The 24,180-nt window shown below is 41.4% G+C and overlaps 2 protein-coding genes across 4 annotated transcripts in view; one reads left to right on the top strand and one right to left on the bottom strand.

Moving 5' to 3' along the window:
* DTD2 (D-aminoacyl-tRNA deacylase 2) lies at positions 1–5,466 on the bottom strand. Of its 3 annotated transcripts, none has more exons than XM_075193071.1 (4): positions 5,365–5,466; positions 3,530–3,640; positions 3,264–3,333; positions 1–438 (listed from the first exon to the last, which is right to left on the bottom strand). In XM_075193071.1, the coding sequence occupies exons 2-4, from the start codon at positions 3,638–3,640 to the stop codon at positions 113–115; spliced, it is 507 nt and encodes a 168-aa protein (XP_075049172.1). In that variant the 5' UTR covers positions 5,365–5,466; the 3' UTR covers positions 1–112. The 3 variants fall into 3 exon arrangements, with proteins under 3 accessions (XP_075049172.1, XP_075049171.1, XP_075049170.1); XM_075193070.1 differs by lacking the exon at positions 5,365–5,466 and adding an exon at positions 4,955–5,277; XM_075193069.1 differs by lacking the exon at positions 5,365–5,466 and adding an exon at positions 4,814–4,920.
* Positions 5,023–24,180, top strand: part of NUBPL (NUBP iron-sulfur cluster assembly factor, mitochondrial) — a 24,221-nt gene continuing 5,063 nt past the window's right edge. The window contains exons 1-5 of the mRNA XM_075193068.1: positions 5,023–5,170; positions 15,778–15,925; positions 16,306–16,340; positions 19,283–19,373; positions 19,545–19,584. Coding sequence (XP_075049169.1) covers positions 5,072–5,170; positions 15,778–15,925; positions 16,306–16,340; positions 19,283–19,373; positions 19,545–19,584 — 413 coding nt within the window. The 5' untranslated portion in view covers positions 5,023–5,071. The remainder of the gene's footprint in view (positions 5,171–15,777; positions 15,926–16,305; positions 16,341–19,282; positions 19,374–19,544; positions 19,585–24,180) is intronic.

Genomic DNA, 24,180 nt, shown 5'->3' on the forward strand with positions numbered 1-24,180 from the left:
TTAAACATTTTTTCATAAATGTATTTACTTATTGCCTTTACATAATGAATCACCTCAGTCACAATAACTAAATAAAGGGAGTGTTGCTCCTATCCTATAACCTGTACAGAATTCAAAATTCCAGTAAATGAGTGTAAGGTCCATTAGTGTTGAGCTGCAAAACTTGTCTGTTTCCATAAGTTCCAAAATGCAGCACAGCGCCACCCTCTGCCCATTTGGGGTGAGACTCTAATTCCTGCTGGCACTGAGCTATAAGAAGAGCATACAACTCCATGCCTAGCTCTTTGTCCGCGTTTGAATGGTACTGCATGCAACGCCCCTTCGTCTTTCCTCCAAGTGTAGCCTGAGGGACAACAAGGACATCTCCTGGGAGTTCTGTGATTGACACATGCTTCCCAGTATCGGATTCACTCAGTTTCACATTCAGTAGGGAGTTCACTGCAGAAAAAAAATAAAAATAAATTAATGTAGTTAAATATTTTTCTCTTCGAGGCCCCATTCACATGAGCACCAAACTCAGAACTTCATAGTTCCAGTTTTAAAGTGCCTAAAAGTAACATTAGCTGCTAAAATACGAACATTACATTCTATAATAACATATGCACAGTTTAATATGATTTTTGAGGGAATGTATTACTGTCAGTTAGTTGTCAATGCTACAATAGGGTGGGGTTATCCTAAAAGGAACAAAAACAGAGAGATCCTCCAGCACACTGCTATAGCCAGCAACAGATCTGCTATTTCTACTGTAGATAAAAATGCAAAAGTCTTAGTTGCAAACATTTGCAAATGTATGTTAAAGCCACCCACCTCTCCACGGTGCTTTTGCTAATAGAGTGGTCCTAACTGTAAACAATGAGAGTCCCACATATTTGGGCCATACATATGTGTTTTTAAATTGAGAGCTAACTTACCAAAGAGGTACCCCAGAAGCCTCCAAATAGCAATCCAATGTCAGCACTCCCCCTCAGCTACTGACACCAACATGCCTCTCAGACAAATAAAGAAATGGAAGTTGCTCAATCAATTTATAGGCTATAGCAGGTGCGTGAAAGTGTGTGCAACTAAGACTTTTGCATTTTTATCTACAGTAGAAATAGCAGATCTGTTGCTGGCTATAGCAGTGTGCTGGGGGATCTCTCTGTGTTTATTCCTTTGAAGACCAGTTTATAGCCTGCAAAATTTCTATTTAGGCAACAGTAAAAAAAATATACTACATTCCATTAAAGAAAGAAAATCTAGAAATTGTCCATAACGTTTGAATTATTCATTTACCCGTTATGCTATTGCAGATGGTAATGCAGCAAATTATGCAGCGGAAGGGAAAACATGCATCTCCTCTGGAACTGTTAGCTATAAACGCAAACTTATAAAGTATATACAGTCTGTATAAACATATACACATTTAATCACTTATTTTGTTACACGTAATACAAACTCATAGTAAAATAAGCCATGTAGGCAATACAGCACACCCACACACAGTAATATCACATTTATATATAGTATAATTTATGTTTTGGCTTAGCCATATTAAAATGTTATGTATAAGAAGCGTGATAATTCTTAAAGGGTAACTGACATACATGGTAATTTACAGAGTAACCCTGGTTTTCATAGCATAAATTTCTGGATTATGGTTAGAATAAAAAAAAATAAAAAATTAAAAAAATAATATATTTAATGTTTTTGTAGGTAGATAAGGAAAGCTCCAGATGATGATGATGATAATATTTCATGTACTGATCTTTGAGCACATATATCTCCATGGATTGTGAACTGTTCACCACTCACATCACTATCTGTTTTTAATTTGGCCACACACAGATGGCAAAATTGCACAAACCTGGTATCCAAAAGGCCAGTTGACCAAATACTCATAGGCTGATGCAGTCAATGGGCAGCACGGTGGATAAGTGGTTAGCACTTCTGCCTCACAGCACTGGGGTCATGAGTTCAATTCCCGACCATGGCCTTATCTATGTGGAGTTTGTATGTTCTCCCCGTGTTTGCGTGGGTTTCCTCCAGGTGCTCCTGTTTCCTCCCACACTCCAAAAACATACTGGTAGGTTAATTGGCTGCTATCAAAATTTACCCTAGTGTGTGTGTGTGTGTATATTAGGGAATTTAGACTGTAAACTCCAATGGGGCAGGGACTGATGTGAATGAGTTCTTTGTACAGCGCTGCGGAATTAGTGGCACAATATAAATAAATGGAGATGATGATGATGATGATGAACGGGTGACGAGATTTACTTCTGATCGAATCAAGTCTTGAAAAAATGCATCAAAAACAATCAAACTGGCTACTGAAATCACAATGTGCAAGCACCATTCATTAATATCTTCTTTCACTTCAGATTTTCACCCGATAAACTACGTATTTGTCATCTGCCCAACTGTTTCGTGCAGGTTAGGCCCAGAAAGCGAATATCTGATTAGTTGCTATAATTTTGCTACAGATATGCACCTTGGAGCAATGTTAGTAAATAACACTTAGGAGCTGATGCAGAGTGAGTACCACACTAGTTTGTGTAGTGTATCTTGCATGAAATCAGTCTGTGTATGCGCACATGCATATGCACCCATGCAGATTTGCATGATTCTGCCACTAACGCCAGCTGCACCCTGAGAAGCGGGAGGGAAGTGTTGGCGCAATTAAGAACGTATACAGACCGAGGAAAATATACATATATGCCTGAGTAAGCTGGGTGGTCAGGGATTGATGTAAACATGCAAATAGTGGATAATAATGATGGTCTTCGGCACTACTTCTGATTGGTTGTTTCCAATATACTGCCACCAACCAATCAGGGCTCAGCCCTGTGATAATCAACAGGCCCCAGTTAATTAATTAAGTGCCTAATAAATCAGCCCACAGGCTGGGATATAATCAGCGCCTGCGCCCGGCTGCACTACCTGCCGGGGTGCTCTCTTTAGCACACTCGGCGTCCGTTGGGGCCAATAAAAACGGAAGTGACGCCCCGGTCGTCACGGAGACGGCCAGGACGTCGGGGAGAAGCAGAGAGTCGAGGCAGTGCCCGCAGCTCCTAACACTATAGCAATTTTTGTTAGATGGTTGATTTCAACAAAGAGGCATGCCTCCAATTATTTCAGGGTCTTCTGTCCTGCATAAAAGAGCTACAAATGTGTATGTGATCTATTACAATAAGGAACGAATGTTGCATAATTTCTTGCTCCAAAAAATTAAAATTGTATTTTTTCATGTGTGATAAAAAGGACAAATTGGGTTATTTACTCACCTATTTTTGGAATGACGTCTTTGTTTGATCCTTTAAAGAAGCATATATAAATAATCATACCCTTTTGTATCTGTAAATAGAGAAGTAGAGGTTGTTATAGTTTAACTGTAAAAATCCATTATAGAGAATATTTATATTGGACACTGTTACTATAAGAGCAATGATTAACACCTTCCAGTCTTTGCATTTCCTAACCTAGCTGCAGTCTACATTATTTTCTAATTATTCCACAAACACGGTCACCAATGCACAAACAGACTACCTACCTCCACCCACTCAGCATCAGTGTCTTTATCCGGAGGTTTGACCTGCAGCTTGGCATGTAAACACTGCTGAAGAACAACGCGGGCAGTTACCTCCCTCTCAAGTGCCGCCATCTGTGGTTTATGCAGGAAAAGGAGACAGGTGATAAATGAACATTACACCTTAAACATACCAAACGTTCAGGGATGCCCGCTAGGGTCGGGAATTGGTTTCTAACCAGGGCTTATCTGGTCCAGTGCCGATCTTTGTGGAGTTTGCATATTCTCCTCAAGTTTTCGTTGGTTACCCTTAGGTGCTCAGGTTTTCTACCACAGAACCACAGTTCAAAAACATACTAATAGTTAATAGGCTGCTGGCTCTGTGTTTTTTAGGGAATTTACAGTTAGCACCAAAGGGGCAGAGACTGATGGTAATGATAAATATTCTCTGCACAGCTACTTTATAAACAAATAATATGAACATAGTTGTGTCAACCGTGCCTAAATTCCAGCGACAGTCCTAGGTTTTCAAATGTGTCCCTGGAAATATCCCAGTTTTTTAATACTAACCAACTGACTGACAGGGCCGTAACTAGGGCTGTGCAATAGGGGCGACTGCCCAGGGCGCAATGCTGAAGGGGGACGCAGTTTAGGAATATTTTAGGTTTCATTTGGTTAAAATTGAGGGCTAGTGGGACAGCATTAGTCTTTCTCGCCCCAGGCGCTAGAATTCTAAGTTACGGCTCTGCTGACTGATTCAATTTCTCCTCTTCACACGACGCACTTCTCACTATCTGTTGTTAGCCTATGGGCTTTGTAAATTAATATTTATTAAAGAAGAGCTTTCAAAATGCAAAACTATTATGATTATGTTTAGTACACATGTCATGATAGAGGATGTAATGCGTTAAATCGGCTTGGACTGCACCATACGCAACAAACGTTCATGCACCTTCCAGCAGTGTTTCGAGAAATCATTTTCAAACGTTGACAACTTTGGTACAATAATTAATTGAAGCAAAAGTGTATATAAACTTATAAAAATAGGTGTTAGAATTAAAATAATTGTAATTAAAGTAGAATAACACAAGATCTGTGAAATGGATTTGAAGATCTAATTACATCACACAATCTGCTGGAATACGTTTGTGTACAAATTCATGTGGTAACTCTAGTAAAACAAAATAAGTATTCTACATCCATAGTTGTTATGCTGAGCAGAGTATGTCTGCTGCATTTTCCACTAAATACTATAGGACAACTGATACCATAGACGTGCCACACATCACCAAAAATGCAAAAGCACACCAAGGCAACCATCGCCTCTACTGTGGAGTCCCACCAGGCGCTGGCATGGTATACTGGAACTTATAGTGCAACAGCACCTGAAGAGCCATGATTAAGAGACTACCTCTCAATCACTGGACAATTACCACTGTTCTCACTCACCGTCCATGTAATCCTTTACGCACAGCCAGCCACTCGCAGCTAAGTCATTGGCTATACGAGAGAGAGGTTTGGAACGCACACTTCCGCGGACCTAGCACGCGTTGCTAAGTGACGGTGATGGCGGCCGTCAGAGGCCTTGTGTTTATAGCAGTGCGGGCGCAGACATTTCTCCAGCGGGGACAGTATGTTTCGGCCACTGCAGTCTGCTTCAGTACGGTAAGTGTGTGGATGTGACCTTGCAGTGTCGCTCTCTATTTTACGGAGACTCAAGATTCGATTTCTGAGACTTAATATGTTTAGACTGTGAAGCTTTTTTTTTTTTTTGCTTAAAAAGCTGTTATTGAATTGTGCAGTCCAGATACTGCATTTTAGTGTAACTTTTCATAGCCATTCTAATGTATGTCACTTACTGTATTTCTATTGCCCTTTTCCTGAATCCCTGATCACTTTCTTCATCATACTTTCTGTGACCTCATTTGTATGCTGACCCTAAAAAAGAACCGCCTTTTGAGGAAGTCTATCTATGTCAAAGTTGTCAATAGTGCTTTGGTTCAGGATGCATGCTGTTTGCCTCTCCCATTCCTGAGTTTGCTTAGGAATGCATGACACTTATCCGGCTTAGGGAAGGAGAAAGGCTAAGCATGTTTGTGACTGGTGGAGAAATTCTTTTAGATGTAAGGAAGGGTGAGGTATTGTGTGGCCCAAGCTTGACTGACAGCTCTGACATGGACCTATCTCCGTACCAGTTTCTATGTCCATGTGCTATTGTGATTGCTGACAGGCACAGCACAACACAACAGTGGAAGTAAGAACATATTCCTGAAAAGGGGATGTGAAACATGGTAAATTATGTACTTAATATACCTTGCTGCTCCTGGCCACTTCGCCTACTCTCCACCAGCATGACGGGGCTCTGGGTATCTGTCTCCCCACTCCTGTCAGTGGCGCATGCAGGGGGGGGTTTCTGGGTCTCCAGAAACCCCTCCCCGCCGCTAAAAAAGTGCCCTATATAGCGCAACTGTACTATACAGCAGCCGCGACGCTGTCAAAGAAGCGTCCGCGGCGGTGCTGTATTGTATACAGTACCGCTGCGGACGCTTCTTTGACAGCGCCGCGGCTGCTGTATAGTAGAGTGCTGCCTAAACTGAGCTGCTGCGCATGCTCCGTGCGCCCCTGCCTGTGGGCACACTAATATCCCCAGAACATGCTGAGTATCTCCCGATGGAGTGAAATATGACCAGTCCCAATGTGTAGCAGCAGCCTGCTTCTCTGGACACAGGACAGAGATGATCACCTGGGGGTATGAACCTCTGATTTCTGCAAGTCGCTGGAAATCGGGGACTCTGCAGTGAATATTTAAAGCGGTGATGGTTTGTAAAGGCAAACTTTAGGTAATATGTCCCCCTCTCACAAACTGTTATGCTCCGCTCTTTATGTCCCTATACATTACCCCTGCTTTAAAACAATTCTAACCACAAGCATCCTCCCCCATTCACTCCAACTATCCACAAATGGACATGCTTTCATTTCCAAACTACCACTCCAAAATGCATGATAATTCTTTTACTGATCAGATGTAATAATTATGGCATCAGACAGTAATGGCTCAGCAGCTGCCAGGTCCATGTGCATACACTGGCACACATAGGCTGGGTACACATTACAGTGTTTTCAGCTGATTATCGGGCCAAACAAATGATAAACGACTGTTTGACGCGATATCACAACTGTTCCATAGTACTGCACCGAATCCTTTAGTGCCCCAATATACACATTCTGGTTCTCCCTATTTTTTTGTTGTATGACCCTATATCACATTAGTGTGTGTGGTGCAATGATGAATGATTATCGTTCCAAAGCACATCGTATCATTTCATTTGATTTTTAAACCGGACTAAAAATGTTGTTCCAATCCTGCAGTGTGTATGCACTCGCGACCAGCAGTGTCCATAGATCTCTATGGAATGTGCACAGTCACAATCTTTTCAGTCGATAGTTATGACAGATGAAGAGCACAGATCTGAAGGTAAAACGTGTACAGTGTGTACACATGCATCCGCATGCTGATCAGGACTTTTTCTTTTTCTGTCGGTAAAATCGTTAAAGCTTTTGCATCTTGAGAAATTTTCTGTAGTGTATACCCAACCATATATGACACAAATGATTGCCCCGATCATTACCTCCTGCTGTCGATCACAGGTACTGGTCAGCTTGCAGGAGCCCCCTACATCCACTTCCTCTGTTCAGCTACCTTGCAATCTGGGTTCTTCTACTAGCTCTCTTTCACCTTCTAATTTAAAGTGACTATACTGCACATCAGCAGCCTACTGCTTAAGTGTTTCTGTATCACTGCTTTTTGGTAGGGTTGGGAGGAGATCCCGAAGTAATTGAAGATGCCCTCATCCCCAACTGATGCCATAATGGTGATGTCTGAAACATGGTTGCAGCTGACTGCAAAGCGCAGTACAGACACTTCCAGCAGTGGAGGACCTCCTGAGTAGCATGCTTGAGTGCAGGGACCCAGGTTAGAGAATTTATGGGGTCTGTCCAAGCACAGCATGTCCCCTGACCAGCTGTAGGAGCTGCCAATAAGGTTGTCTATATGTAAAAATGCGCTCCTTCCTCCTGTACTAAAGGTAGTGAAATGCAGAAAAAATAGTCCTGGCTGAGAGAAGATTGAGAGGCTCCAGGAAAAACCTGCTGCATGTAACAGTCATGGGGCTCCAGCAAGGGGGAGATAGGAGGGAGCACATTAGTATAATTTATAAAAAAAAAATGTTCGTGCAGCTTTACAAATTTTCAAAATTTTTAATATTGCATTTACAGTACCGAATTCATCCTCCCTTTTAATGTAAACCACTCCTAAGGAGTTACCTGTTAATATTCTACATCCTGATCCTCAATTCTAATCTGAAGAATGCTAATATGACTTCCTGTCATTCACCGAACTGTGAGTGCTACTTCTAAGGCAGCTAGGAACCGTGTCCGTCCATTATTATGAGGCACTGCGCATGTGCAGTCCCTTTTAACCTTCAGTTCTGTTCCTTTAACTTAATTGGCTGATCAGGCAACACTCCCTATATTAAGCACCTGTGGTCAATACCACGTGGCCTGATCTTGGAGTCTCATTCCTCATGAGTCTCTGAAGGTGTTCTAGTGCCTACTCATGTGTGTTCAGCTAATGCTGATTCCTGTTTGCCGTTTGTGGTTTCCAGACCACTTCTATTCCTCGTGTTCCTAGTGACTCCAGCAGCTGATTCCTATCCGCTGCCTCCGTGTATCTACAGCTACAGATTACTGCAAACTCTCCTGTGTTTCATCGTGACTCCAGCAGCTGATTCCTATCCGCTGCCTCTGTGTATCTACAGCTACAGATTACTGCAAACTCTCCTGAGTTACATCGCTACTGTTCCAGCTGATTCCTGTTCGCTACTTCAGCGTGTCTACAGAGTCTGCTCGTCTCAGCGCTCCAGTCTGCATTCTACCTGCCGTCAGCTGACCCGCTGCCTACTGCTTCTACAGTGTGTCCATTTGTGTCTATTCGCCTGTTGCATCGAGTCTACGCTCCTCGGCTTCCAGCTTTGCTACATCGCTTCAACTCTCCCGTGGTCTCCTGCTGTTCTATTCAATATACTACTGCTTCCTGAGTATTTGTCATCCTTGCTGGCCTACCTACAGTGCGCTGCACCTACCTGCCGCTTCCATTCTGCAAGGACTTCGCATCTCGTCTGTTCCCGGCCGCTCAGGTATCCATGCAGCTATCTCTAACAGCCTGCTCATCTGAACCACGGTATGCATACTTCTCATTGACTGTGCTGGTGTATTGCATATCCATCTGGACTGAGTTGTTCTCCTCCGGAGTTTCCATCCTCTGAGACTATTGCTATTATTGACTGTGTTTCCTTTTGCTGGACTAGTCTAGTGACTTTGTTTATCTGTGCAGTGCTGTTCATTCATTATTATTATTGTGTGCAGTTCAACGTGGGATCAAGTTCAGTGTACCCGTGTAGACTCTGCATAGCATTCATCTCCTCGTGTCCTTCCTCACATATATATTCAGTGGTACAACTTGCTAGAGGCAGACGACTGATTCCTGTTTCCCTGTGTCACCAGTTGCATATATCCTCTCACATAAGCAGTGGTACAACTTGCTACTCGCAGACCACTGACTTCCCCGTTACCTTCACCTGGATTCCATTCCTTCACTACAGACAGCGGTACAACTTGCTATACGCAGACCGCTGACTTCCACCTCCTTATTACTCCTGGACATTCTTCTCACTATAGCAGTGGTACAACTTGCTGTGCACAGACCACTGACTACCCTCACGTGCCCTTGTCCATCCAGATCCTCGTGTTCAGTTACCTATTGTTTACCAGTGCTGCTAGTCATAGACTTTCTGAGCATTCTCTAACCATCTGCTGTTTCCAGTTCCATTATCACCCTGCCATCAGAGTATCATATACCAACTCTACTGCTCTGCTAAGACCATCAGCGGGTGATACTGGGTAAAGCCTCCTAGTGCCCGTGACACTTCCCTTCTTGGGGAAAGAACCCTTTTTTTTTTTTCCCCTGGTAATTTTGTTGATGACTTTAACTAGTGCAGAATCCACAAGGAGAGACACAGTTAAGCAAAACATGATCATTTAATATTTTAGTCCATGGAGCTTTCCTAGGTCTGTGGAAGAACTGGTTGCTTTAACATTTACACTGATAAGCCACAACATTAAAACCACTGGCAAGTCAAGTGAATAACATTGATTATCTCGTTATAATGGCACCTGTCAAGGAGTGGATATATTGGGTAGCAAGTGAACAGTCAGTTCTTGAAGTTGATGTGTTGAAAGCAGGAAAAATGGGCAACTTTGAAAAGGGCCAAATTGTGACGACTAGATGACTGGGTCAGATAATCTCCAAAACGGCAGGTCTTGTGGAATATTCCCGGTGTGCATTGATTAGTACCTACCAAATGTGGCCCAAGGAAGGACAACCAGTGAACCAGCGACAGGGTCATGGGTGCCCAAGGCTCAGTGATGCATGTGCGGAGCAAAGGCTAGTCCACAGAAGGGTTTTTGTAGCACAAATTGCTGAAAAAGTTAATGCTGGCAATGATGGAAAGGTGTCAGAGCACACAGTACATCGCAGCTTGCTGTGTATGGGACTGCATAGCCACAGACCGGTCAAAGTGCCCTACTTACCCCGTCCACTTCTGAAAGCACCTACAATGGGCAAGTGTCAGGCGCCATCCCCGCATCGCGATCAGGAAGCGGGGACAGCCACCTGTCATTTCCGACCGAGGGAACTCTGTTGCTCTCCCCCCCGCCGGTCTGTTTCCTGCCTCCAGCGTTTCTTGTATTTGTGCTTCAGTTCTCCTGTTTTGATCCGGCTTGTTTGACTATCCTCCTGGATGCTGTTTTGATTTGTGTACTCTCTTGGTTTGACCTCGGCTTTCCTGACCATTCTTGTGAATCCTCCTCGGCACCACATTGTCCTCTTGGTTTGACCCGGCAAGTCCTTACTACCCTCTACGCTATTACACTAGTAACTGTCTTTGAGAACCGCGACATGCGCATCTCTAGCAGCGAAGTCCAAACCTCCTTATGGAGGTCCCTGGCGAATACCGGCGGTGCGCTAGACTCCACACCTCCCTGTACAGTAGAGCTTATACCAGTTAGTAGCTCCATCCAGCTCCCAGTCCTGACAGCAAGTGATTGCCCCAACTGGACCATGGAGCAATAGAAGAAGGTGGTCTGGTCTGATGAATTTTATTTTCTTATTCATCATGTGGGCAGCTGAGTGCTTGTGTATTTCTTACCTAAGGAAGTAATGGTACCAGGATGCACTATGGGAAGAAGGCAAGCCGTCGGAGGCAGTGTGGTGTTCTGTAAATGTTTTGCTGGGAAACCTTGGGTCCTGGCATTTATGTGTATGTTACTTTGACACGTGCTGCCTACCTAAACATTGTTGCAGACCAAGTTCATGGCAATGGTATTTCCTGATGGCAGTGGCCTCTTTCAGCAGGATAATGCCAGAATGCAAAAATATCCCAGAAATGGTTTGAGGAACATGACAAAGAGTTCACACTGTTGACTTGGCCTCCAAATTCCCCAGATCTCAGTTTGATCCATCATCTGTCGAACGTGCTGGAAAAACAGGTCCAAGCCATGGAGGCCCCACCTCGCAACTAACGGGGCTTAAAGGATCTGCTGCTAACGTCTTGGTGCCAAATAACACAGGATACCTTTAGAGGTCTTGTGGAGTCCATGCCTCATTGGGTCGGAGCTGTTTTGGTGATACGAGGGGGACCTACACACTATTAGGCAAGTGGTTAAATGTTGTGGCTCACTGGTGCAGATCATAAGTTGTCATGACTGGCTTGTAAATCGTTTTATCATCTCTGAATTGGGGGCTTCTGAAATAGTGTCTTGTTTGAAATATCGGAATCCAGCCATACAGATGGATGAAAGGCTTAGCCAGGAGAAACAAAGTTATTTTTAAGGGCTATTATTATATCCTATCCTTGGGGGGGCGCGGAAGGTTTATCTTCTAAGAAGGGCATAGATTAATGAGACAATCTGGCTATGACAGGTTGAATTTTGGGTGCTTAATAGCAGATCTTCATGCATTCCACTGGACGAGGATACATAGATTGATTGATATTTTGGGCTGGGTAAGTCTTCTTCTCTAGCTGTTTATACCCCTTGAAAATAATATCCTTGATTATGAATAGTTATTGTGAGTTATTCTGTTGTAGCCATTTGAAATTTTAAAAAAAATCTGCAAAGGTTTATACATATTTATATTTGTGAAAGCTTCTAAGAAGCAATATGCAAAACTAATAGAAGTGGTGTCTGTCATGTACATACATCGGTACCTTTAAAATAATGTGCTTACAGCACTGATCAGAGACAGAATCTGTGGGGATTTTCTATTGATGTGTTTAAAAAAACTTACTCAGGAGCAGGTTTATGGGCCAGTTAATTGTGTACCCAGAACGTCTTTCCCAACAGACAGTGTTCTTCAAAGGGGTTTGCAATAGACCACTTGGAGATCCAAGTTATAAAACCTACCCCATCTGCAGGCTGAACTGTAAAAAGAAATGTTTCTAACTGGGACAAAGATATATTTTATAAGGAGTGTTTAATTTTGGTGAGGAACAGTGAAAACATCTGCCTTTAATTGTGTGATACCGAACTCTTTACCTCCCTGGAGATCCATTGGTATGTTTCCTAGGGTTTTTTTTTATTTTTATTCCCATTTTATTTATGTCTTATAAATATTTAATTACTGCATGGCATCGTATAATGGTTTTATATAATCACTGTGATCATCTTATATATCCTCAGTTGCTGAGCTGCATTACATGAAATAATAAAATACATATGGCTCCAAAATGGCTATATTTACATTAGTCATTAGTACATGGATTCTCCATACAAACAAAAAATGGTTCTAATGTGTATTCACATATTGTCTATTGTGAAATGTGATTATTTGACAGTTAGTATTGGATACATTTAATACTCTGTCATAATGCTTTTCAGTATGTTGGGCTTTACATTTTGCAGACAGCAGATGTCACTGTTTCTAATGTTATCTTTCAAGGGTTTAGTCACTGTAGGACCTATACTATCCTTGCTCACAAGTCCTAATTTTAAGTATTGTGTTCCTGAGACCTATTGGATTTGTTTTACACAAACATGGATTTGTATAAGTAATTCAATATCAGAAATGAGGTGACCTATGCCTCCTTAGATATATTGACATAGATAGCAAAGTGGTGGTGACAGTAAGTTAGTGTGGTTACTTGCATATAAAAGAGGGGATACAATTAGCCGCAAAGTGCCTCACGGATGACCCGGAGACACTTTGCAGCAGAGATTTCTGTAAATTCTCTGCTCATCTTTTCTCGCACCTCAAAGAGGTCCAAGAATAAAATGAGCAAAGATTTCTGCAGGAGATATGGCATGGCGCAATGTCGGCGCATCACATCGCCAGCAATTCAAACCCCCCCCCTTTCCCCCCCCCCCCAAGTGTCTGAGTGTTATTAACATTTTCGAACAGGAATAGTACCTATGACACAGACCACACGTCGCCACAGTCTGTTAATGGAAAGCTGTGACGGTGTCATTAGTACTATTTCTGTTTGTATCAAATTCACTCGACCACTTACCTTCACCAATAGATGATCCACAGAAATGTGGATCAGACTTTTGCCAATGAATTCATATTGGTACAACCACTCTTCACACCTAGAAACAATCAACACCCAACTCAAATGGGCTTCCATAGTTGCAATAGTGAACACTCTGTTTTCTCAAATATATTGTGAAGGCAGAGACTTTATTACATTTAGAACATACTTGCCCACTTTTAGTTTTTTAATTCCTGGAGATCCCGGAGGTAGGTGTGGTGGGGATAGTCGTGTCATTTTGTCCTTGCCTCCAGGGATGAAATTGTCATTTTGTCGCGGAGGGGCAGAGCCAAAAAGACGCGATTCTCAGCGAATCGCGTCATTGAGGCTTACGTCCTGCTCACTTCACTAGGAAGTGGGCAGGATGTGGGAGAATTGTCTGCTCTCTCGGGAGTCCTGGAGACATACCCGGAATTCGGGAGTCTCCCGGACAGTCCATGAGGGTGGGTAAAGTGTGATTTAGAAAATATATGCGCAGAGCATTAATTCAGGCATGAGGTGGTAATCTGCTAACAGGGTATATAAAAATGAAGCACATTTTTAATGTGTGTTCTGGCAAATATGTGCACACACAAATACTTTACCTCTTAAAGCTAAGCTCCCTGTTATGTAACCTCCTCCAGGGTAGAGACCTGGATTGCACTCATGGTAATGAGGTGAATTATTACTATGTGGTGTGTTTGCCACTCTTTCTCTTCCCTGTGCCCAAATCCTCGTTCTAATTATGTTTAAGGCAGTTTAGTCACTGACTATGAAATATGTTTTCTAACAACATAAAATAATGAAAATATATAAAGTATTCATTTGGAAGATTATATAGAAAAAAATTAAATAAAAAAAACCTTTTCCACACCTTCACTACACTCTATTAATGTGTACACTTTCATCAAGGAAATAGAGCAAAATGGAGGCTGGACAAAGCTAGTTAAATATAAATACTCTGGGCCTCTTTCTAAGTTGGAAACATGTTGGGCACAATTTTTGATCAAAATCTACCCAGAAAAATAGCATATTTATGCCCATTTGCTGAGTCGCACTCATCGCAAGATGCATCCAGCTCTGCGCCTGTAGTATATGCACCAGGTTAATGTAGGGCATATATACAACCACATAGCCATACACACAACCAGGTCATAAGCACAAGAAAAGTGTGTTACCATTTGTTTTGATAGTCAAAATCACATTTGCTATTAGGCTTTATATAATTTTCCTTCTAATACTAATGAAAGTAGCAAACAAGAAATAGTTTTAAAATCCGTCCACAAAATCCTATAATATATGCATGGTCAATAAAGAAAGCCCCTAACAGCTACAGAGGTGAATTTGCAGTCCCCCCCCCCCCCCCCCCCCCCCATCAGACGCTGCTGGTAAAAGACAGTATATAAAGTCAGAGACTAGCACCAGAGACTGTTATCTTCTTCAGAGTGTATTTGCAAAAACAGTCAGACACCCACGACTGATACAGCTTTTACAGATGTATCTGTGTCTCCTTTCGGATCTGTTTGCAATTACACAAACACTCAGCCTATGTCAGACCGCCCCTTCCCCCGTCTTGCCTCACCAGTCGCAAGCATGCACAAATGTTCATATGTGCAACTCTGTTATGTGTCTGGCTTTTTTGTGGACATGCACAGTACACATTTGTGGATTTTACATTATCTCCGATACATTATTTTATCTTGATACAGAGTAATGCCTAACAATAGTTTGAAGTTGCCATTTAACTATTATTTAAAATTAGTTCTTGCCACAGGTGTTATATTCGTACAGGTCTCTAAGTGAAAAGTGTGGTCGCCTTCTAAAAGAATTTTTGTTTCTTTCCAAGACATGTCAGCGTCTCTGACTTTACAAACTGTTTTACCACTCCCTGACCACAATATGTTCATTACATATGCCAGGATTATGATAATTTATCTTCCTTCCTGAGTAAACCATCCTTTCCTGACCTCTAACCTCTCCTTCCATGACTTCGCTCTCACCCAATACAATAATAAACTGTTGTTCCCTCTGCACAGTGTTGCTTACGCCAAGACAAATCATCTGTGCCTCATCTTCTTTACTTCAGGGATTGCCAGACTTTGTTTGCAGTTCAAAAAAATGTATGCTACCTTCATAACAAAGTTTAGATTTCCTAACTGTAAAACCCAATGTCACTCTTTCAACTCCACCCTTCACTCCAATCTGGCTAAATAAACTGTTCATTAAAAATATCCTTAGAAGCCAGAAACCCTCACTGTCTCTGTTCCACATTTGCCTCTACTTAACCCAAATCCTACTGCTCCAACAACAATGTTGAATAGACCTCACCTATTAGTAATCAGCATTGTTCTGAGCATTCAAGTTTTTGTTTTGAAGGGTTAAACAAGTGGTTTTATAAATTGTTTTCACACCCGCTTAATACATTGACCCCCTTTGTCAGCACCAGTGGGATTTCATTGTGAAAGTATGATCATAACAATTTTCTATTCTATTAAATATACATTTTCCAGTGCTTTTAAACACTGGGAGTTATTTTTATTTTATAGAGGTATGAGGTTTGCTGCTTAACATTCTCAACTGGGATTAATGCAGCATGTGTATATTTTATGTGTGTATTAGTCATGCTCTGATGGTGCTTCCTCTGTTTAGACAACAGGATCTCGAGAAGAAAAGCTCAAGGACAGACAGGCCCAGGTGATGTCTCGCGGTTTGCCGAAGCAGAAGCCAATTCCTGGAGTGAAGCATGTGTTGGTGGTAGCGTCTGGCAAAGGAGGTGTTGGCAAATCAACAACTGCAGGTATAATGGATACTTTTCTCATGACATACACAAGTCTGTGTAATAAAAGTATTTACTTTAATACTGCCTGATCTGAAAGATGTAATATCGGCCGAAAACGTGAATATTGCAGACCAGAGCTGTCCACATTTTCTATGGGAAGGGGTGATATACATGTGATAAATACATGTTTATTGATCCATTATTGAAGTGTCATAAAAAATACTCGCATGCATGTAGGCGTTTAATCATCAACGGACATCTGTATACCCCTGTGGTGTATTTACCCACTTTGGAATTAATCATTCAATATGTATATTAGATTAAACATTTCATTAATGATTGAATAGAGTGGATCTTAATGATCAGCGACCCTAATCCATTAATTTTCTTTTCAACAGTTAACCTGGCATTGGGTATCGCAGCAAGCAATCGTGTAAGTTAAGTTTGTTTCCAGAATACTGTGACTAGTGGATCACACACACACATATATTTATATATAGTAAGAAATTAAGTTAAATTAAATGAATGAATACAAATAGAAAAAGTATATATGGGATAGGAATTGAATAGAGCGAGAGAAATGTTTGCCAGTTGGTAAATATATGAAGAATAGAGTGGAGACTGTAAAGAGTCAAGGCAATATGATAGAGTAAGGATAGAATAGTTCTATTGTGCTGGTGATGTCTATCAAATTGGGACATAGATGCGTGGCTCTAATACAAGCAAAATTATATTAAGATAAAATACTGTGCAATAGTTTTAGGCAGGTGTGGAAAAAATGCTGCAAAGTAAGAATGCTTTCAAAAATAGAAGTGTACAGAAGTGGAAGTTGCTCAGTCAATTTATAGGCTCATAGCAGGTGCTTGAAATTATGGGGTTATCCTGAAAGGAACAAAAACAGAGAATAATCCCCCAGCACACTGCTATAGCCAGTAATGGAGCTGCCATGTCTACTTGTACATAAAAATATGAAAGTCTCGGTTGCACATATTTGCAAATGTATGTTAAGCCAACCGCCACTCCACGGCGCTTTAGCGTTAGGACCACCCTATTAGCAAAACAGTGAGAGTACCATATATTTGGGCCATACATATATTTGTTTTTAAATTGAGAGCTAACTTTAAAATAGAAGTGTTAATAGTTTATTTTTATTAATTAACAAAATACAAAGTGAATGAACAGAAGAGAAATCTAAACCAAATCCATATTTCGTGTGACCACCCTTTGCCTTCAAACCATCAATTCTTCTAGGTACACTTGCACACAATTTTTGAAGGAACTCGGCAGGAGATTCTTCCAAATATCTTGGAAAACTTACCACAGATCTTATGTGGATGTAGGCTTGCTCAGATCTTTCTGTCTCCATGTAATCCCAGACAGACTCAATGATGTTGAGATCAGGACTCTCTGGGGGCCATATCCTCTCTTGCAGGACTTCTCGTTCTTCTTTACGATGAAGATGGTTCTTAATGACTGTATGTTTGGGGTCCTTGTCCTGCTGCAGAATAAATTTGGAGCCAGTCAGACTCCTCCCTGATGGTATTGCATGATGGATAATTACCTGCTTGCATTTCTCAGCATTGAGCACACCATTAATCCTGACCAAATTCCCAACTCCATTTGCTGAAATGCAGGGCTGAAGAGTGGTACAATAAGAAGTGTCTGCAGGCAACAGTGAATCATGGTGGAGGTTCCTTGCAAGTTTGGGACTGCATTTCATCAAATGGGGTTGGGGATTTGGTTTATATATTAATTATATAAGGTTATAATGAGAAATCAACTTGTGTTAGTCTATAGGAAGTACAGTGGAAATTTTGGACATGACAGTGAATAAAATGTAGATTGTATCTTGTAGATATAGGCAGGCCGGCGGTATATTTAAAAGTAAAATGGGATATGGTATGGAGTAAAAATGTAATAGAGTATATATTACTATAAAGTAATGGCAATCCTACAGGTATAGAATGAGTATTTGAGTGAATAAAGATTTATGATTAAAGAGATGAGTAAAGATTAATTTACATTTATGGATAAAGTGGCAATGGAAATAAGATTAGGCAAATCTAAAAGAAGTAATAAAACACTAATATTAGTAAAAAATAAAAAGATAGGATTAAGAGAAAAAAAATATCCAGATCAAACTGCCTTGAGTAATCCATGGAGTTTGAAGATATTACCAAACGCATTTCGCCACTGGTTGGTGTTTTCTTCAGTGGTGCTTTTGCAAGCATTTCTTTTGGTAGCATAGTAAATTAAATGTGTTCTTATTTTAAGTGCATTATACATTGGAAAATCGGGGACAAACAGCAAAATAGTAAATGCTTCCACGCAATGTTTTAAAATTCACATCTCTTCACATATAGGCCCTAGGCTGCTGCCGCTGGGTGCTCCACCAATAAATTCAGCTTCGATTGTAGTCGACTCTCTTGCATTCCTGCTCTCTATTCACTACCATAGAAGATGGCAGACAGCCAACATGGCAGTTAGTTTTTACTATTGTCTATGGAACCGTTAAAGGATATGTCTGCCCAAACCTAAAAATGTAGTTTTGGCTGGAATTATGTAAGATAAAAAAAAGAAAATCTTACTTGCCTGTGAGACTCTCACAGATGAGTGCAAACTGGATCTATCACTAACTAAAATAAAAGTTACTACTAAATACATAAAACCATTAATCTACTAGCAATACTTTACATGTGATGGCTATCCTAAGCAAAACCTAAGGCCTGTCTCTTAGGAGGAAATCCCTGGTGAAAATTAAGCACTCAGTTGCTTCTCTATTGTATAAGGAGTTGTTCACATTAAACACTGGTAGACATGATGTAAATCATTGCACAGGAAGCTACAGTAGAAGTTCCAAATAAGTCATTGTGAGTTTGGCATGCTCATTCTATACTGTCCAACAAACCTTCCACCATGGTGTTTATTGGATGAATGGGCAGATTTCTGTGACCTGGGAAAATAAAGCAAAAAATGACACCCTTTTTTTGTTTTGTTTTTTTTATCTTCTACGCATTCATCCAATAAATAAAAAATTCTTACTGTACCCTATGGAAGCTGCATTTCTTTTCCTCTTATTGTAAATGTTATGTCTACACATCATCACTCACAAAGGGTTTGAGCATTAGAAGTAACTTCTGTGAGTTGTATTGTAAACTCTGTGACTGTAGAGTGGTGATCTAGAAGTGGTTGGCCATGCAAAGTACACATCTTGCTCTTTTCTCTGACCAGCACAAAAGGTACAAAAACAAATGTTCAATAAAATGATGTAAATAGCATGTACTCACACTTGCCTCCCTTTCTTGTTTTAGCTGTTGATGTGATAGTTGCATAGTATAGCATTTGAGATAAAACCTATATGTCTATTAAATCAAGGTAAATGCAGTAGGTCTACTGGATGCTGATGTGTACGGACCATCCATTCCTCGAATGATGAATCTGAAAGGAAACCCAGAGGTGTCAAGCAGTAAGTGATGTCTTTTTAAGCTCATAGTACCATTTTCTTTCTCATATTGGACAGTTTAAAATGAATTCAAACCTATATGAGGAACAGGGCTTGAGAATTATGTTGTGTTGGGTTCTGACTGTTTAGGGGAGCAGAAAACACTATTTCACGCTATGTGTCTTACTTTTCCAGAGAACTTGATGATCCCTCTTAATAACTATGGAATTCGATGGTAAGACTCTTTATACGTTTCCAATGTAATTCTTAATAAACGAAATTGGTTGTTAGATAGTACTGTGTTCTAGCACCACATTGTCATTTTTCTTTAAAGATTATTATTATATTTTTTTTTCTTTAAATATGTGCTAATAGAGTGTTGTCCCTATTTATTGGATATACCTCATGTATGTTCGTGGTTTTCCTAAAATCCTTTTGGATCTTTGCTTATATGGTCCCCCCTCTACCTAGCCCTTCACTGGCTCCCATTCCCCTTCAGAATCCTCTTTAAGCTCCTCACACTCACATACAAGGCCTTCGCCAACTCCACTGCGCCCTACATCTCCACTATCCTCTCTATTCATGCTCCATCCCGCTCTCTCTGTTCTGCCTCTGACCATTGCCTCTCTTCCCCCCCTTATAACCTCCTCCCACGCGCGTATCCAAGACTTCGCCCGCGCTGCCCACCTCCACTGGAACAAGCTCCCTCCCTCCATCAGATCTTTCCCCTAATCTGTCCAGTTTCAAACGGGCTTTAAAAACCCACCTTTTTCTTAAAGCCTTTCAGTCTCCCACTTAACTTCCATCCTTATCTTCTGCCTCTCCCCCTTCTTTCCCCTTCCCTGCCTCCATCCCCCTACTCTCCCTTTCTCCCCTTCGTCTCTGTCTGTCCACCCCTCCCCTTAGATTGTACGCTCCTCTGTGCAGGGCCATCTCTCCTCCTGTTTCCACCACTTCTAACTCTGCTCTCCAGCTACTTAGCCCTCCTCCTCGAGGGCCCTCCACCCCCCCCCCCCCCCGTCCCCTCTCGCTCCCTCCTCCCCCTTTTGGGGGTCTCCCTGTCTTCAGCGCCCTCCTTCTTGGGCCCCGTCGTTTGCGGATCCTCCCTCCCCCTTCCCCCGCCCTCTCTAGCTGTGCATTGAGCTTACTGAGTTACTGTTTACTGTACTGTGTTGTCTCACCTTGTATTGTAATTCGTTTGTCCCTGTACGGCGCTACAGACACCTTGTGGCGCCCTATAAATAAAAAGTAATAATAACAATAAAATGGTCTTCTCCCTCTTTAGATTCTTCTTTTGGGCTGTTTTTTTCAAAGGGTCTCCTAAGATGTTTTATGTGGGTGACTCTCATGTTGCCCCCTCATCCATTCTTCTTTTTTTGTAGAGTTGCAGATTAGTGAAAGTCAAAATAAAACAGGGAGACAAACTGCACTACCATCAGGAAAGCTCCCCAAACTTTTTTTTTTTTTTTTTTTTAAAAATTAGATGTCCACTCATTTTTTTTTTTTATTTAGATTCCATGATGATTGTAAGATCATACTGAACAATTTTGGAGATCATCCCTCAGGGAGATCTCCAAAGTTGGCTTTGTCTTGACATTATCAGCGGGTGGGGCCAGGATGAAGTGATTAGCCCCACCCCCACCCACTTCGCCAATGAAGCAGGTAGGATTCGGGATGTTGCCCTGCTTTCCTGGGAGTCCAGGAGAACTTTCAAAAATTTTGGGAGTCTACCAGACATTCCAGGAGAGTAGGCAGGTATGGGTAAGTTCATTTTGCAAATACTGTTGCTCTTCTTTCTGTTGCATCCTGTCTAAAACACAGCATTAAAGCGTATCCTTTTTTATGCAGCACTAAGATCTTGTACAGACAAGTGCTGGATTAGAATATGCATGCAGCACAGAACCTGCTGTATTTTACTTACAACTTAACTGTGTTGTGTACTGATTGGAATACAACACAAAAAGAAGATTTTGGTACTTACGTCAAACCTCTTTCTCTGAATTCACCTGGGGGACACTGCTACCATGGAGTTGTATGAGGGCGCATGGAGTTGGCACTTAAATAGTTAACTAACTGCTGCTGGCTCTTCCCCTTTGCAACCCCTGCTAGCCTCAGTATAAGCCCCAAGGAAAGAACCAAACAAACAAACATCCAGCAGAAGAGCAAAAGGGAGGGAACGCAGTGTCCCCCAGATGGATTCAGAGAGATTTAATGTAAGTACCAAAATCTTCTTTTCCCAGTCATCCAATCTGGGGGACACTGCTACCATGGGGACCTTCTAAAGTAGTCCCTAAAGGAGGGTTTGCTCGGGAACCTCTGCATGCAAAACACTGGCTAAAGGTAGTATCTGAAGCGGCAAAAAACATTAAATTGGTAAAAGTGTGAACAGAGGACCAGGTAGCAGCCCTGTACAGATGATCCACTGAGGCACAGTGACGAGCAGCCCAAGACACCCACACCGAGCGCGTGGAGTGAGCTGTGAGCCTCTCTGGCACTGACCTGCTAGAACTCGCATAAGCTTGCCGAATCATAGATTTAATCCAACGGGCAATAGTTTCCTTAGATACCGGCCGACATCTGTTATGAGAGTCATCAAAAGAGAGAGTCCGTCTTGCGATAAGCAGAGGTTCTATCCACATAAGTGTGTAAAGCCCGCACAACATCCAACAAAGAACCCTCACAAAAAGCAGGAACCAGTATTTCCTGTTTCATGTGGAAACCTGACACAACCTTAGGTAGAAAAGAGGGCACAGGGCTCGGGTAAGGAGCCGTACAGGATAAGGCCCCAAGCTCTGACTTCCTGCGTGCCGAAGCGATGGCCAACAAGAATACCACCTTCCAAGTCACAAATCTGAGCTCAGCCGAACGCAGTCTCAGCAAGGTCTGTACGACCCCTTCAGAGAACCACCTGCCCCAACAAAGTCCAGCCTTAACAGCCATGTTGTTAAAGCTAGCCGAACAAAATCAGGGTGATAGAAAGGTCCCTGTTCCAATAAATTGGGCCTGAGAGGAAGTGGCCAACCCTGGCCGACTGCGAGCAGAAGAATGTTGATGTACCAAACCCTCCTGTGCCAGTTCGGCGCCACCAGAATTACTGGATGGTCCCCCAGAGCCACCTGTTCAAGTACCCGCTGAATCAATGGAATGAGAGGAAACAAGTACCCCAGTTGAAATTCCCAATGCATGATCATTACATCCCCTTCAGCTGCCAAGGGATCCTTGGCCCTTGTGCAAAACCTTGGTACACAGCAATTGTGACGAGAGGCCATCGAGTTTGTCGGGAAGGCCCCATCTGTCGGGGTTGCAGAGGGGAGGAGCCAGCAGCAGTTAGTTAACAATTTAAGTGCCAACTGACTGAGAAATAAAGTATTCTAAAAAATGTCTTTGATCTGGGTCCCTGTGGAGTCCTGTGTTAATGAACAGGCAAAGGATGATGATCACCCAGACTAATTCAACTTGACCTGATACGTAATGGCTATGATCTCAATCACAGAAGTGGATAGGTTCAACAGAATCGTTCATAGCAATAGTTTGCTATTTGTTTGTTATAATCAATAAATAACGATTTTAAACCATGCGTTTTTGTCGAGTTCATATTTTAAATAATTGGGTAAAGTTACTTTGTTTTATAATAACTGAAAATTTTACACAGTTTTATCCATAGTGTGATATCTATCTTCTTTCTTTTTTTTTTTTTTTTTTGTGCGTCATTCAGGGGAACAGGCAAAAACAAAACATATTCTTGCAAAGATTTACAAGTGCTAAAACATTGACAAAGAGTAAACTATTATTTTACTTTACTTTAAGATTGGACAATACTAATTGATTATTACTTGTCAACTGATTTATCCGTGTTTTTAAATGTATTATTAGTGTTATTACCCTTTTTAATAGAGTGCTAACATATTATACACCTCTGTACAGAGAATGTTTATTCATTCACATCCATCATTGCCTCAGTAGACCTTAGTCTAATTTCTCTATCACAGACGAACAAATGCACATATACACTGTAGTCAATTTATTTAGAAGCACACATGTGTAAACAGGAAGAGGATACGTTGGCACACAAAGAGCGCACTGGGCAGTTTTTGAAACCCAAGGATCCAGTGGTACATTGCTAATTAATGTGCCACAATTCTCAACTTGTTTAATTACTTAATTAGGCTATATGAATTAATGGACACACTTTACCAAAGCGTATACAGTAGTACCTCAGCATCCCAATGTTCATGCTTTCATATTTTTTTCATTTAGTATTTGTTATTGGTTTTCAAGTACAAATTGATGACCATGCAAATTTAGCTTAGGCTTTTAAGATCATATGCCATTCTAAAAGTGTTGGCTGCATTAACAAAGTGGGCTATTAGTGGGAAGATGGGAAATAGAAAAGGAAGTAAAGCAGAAATAAACATTGTTAGGCAGCAATGGGCCATGTAAGATGAAAGCACTTATTTGGAGGGTTAAGTAACATGGTAAAATAAAGTGGGAAACATTCCATTTTTACTTTATATTTTGATTCAGCAGTAAGTTCTAGTCAACTTTCCATGAGTGTTTTGCCCTCACTATTGTGATCTTAGTGGATTGAAAACTATGTAGCCTTTTGGAACGTCCAGAGTCTTATTTCCTAATACAGACAGTGTGAGACATTGTGACCGAACAGCAAAAAAAATCAAGCCATATACTCTACACCAAACTCTGTGCTTTAGGCCAAACCGACCGTCTACTGAGTACATTCCTCTCAAACCTTAAACCCTGAAGCAATGTGGTGAATCATATGGTGTCAACATAACCATCCTAGAGGGAGGGGTTACCATCATATTTAAACTTT

Source organism: Mixophyes fleayi, chromosome 12, assembly GCF_038048845.1.
Source record: "Mixophyes fleayi isolate aMixFle1 chromosome 12, aMixFle1.hap1, whole genome shotgun sequence".
NCBI classification, from domain to species: domain Eukaryota; kingdom Metazoa; phylum Chordata; class Amphibia; order Anura; family Limnodynastidae; genus Mixophyes; species Mixophyes fleayi.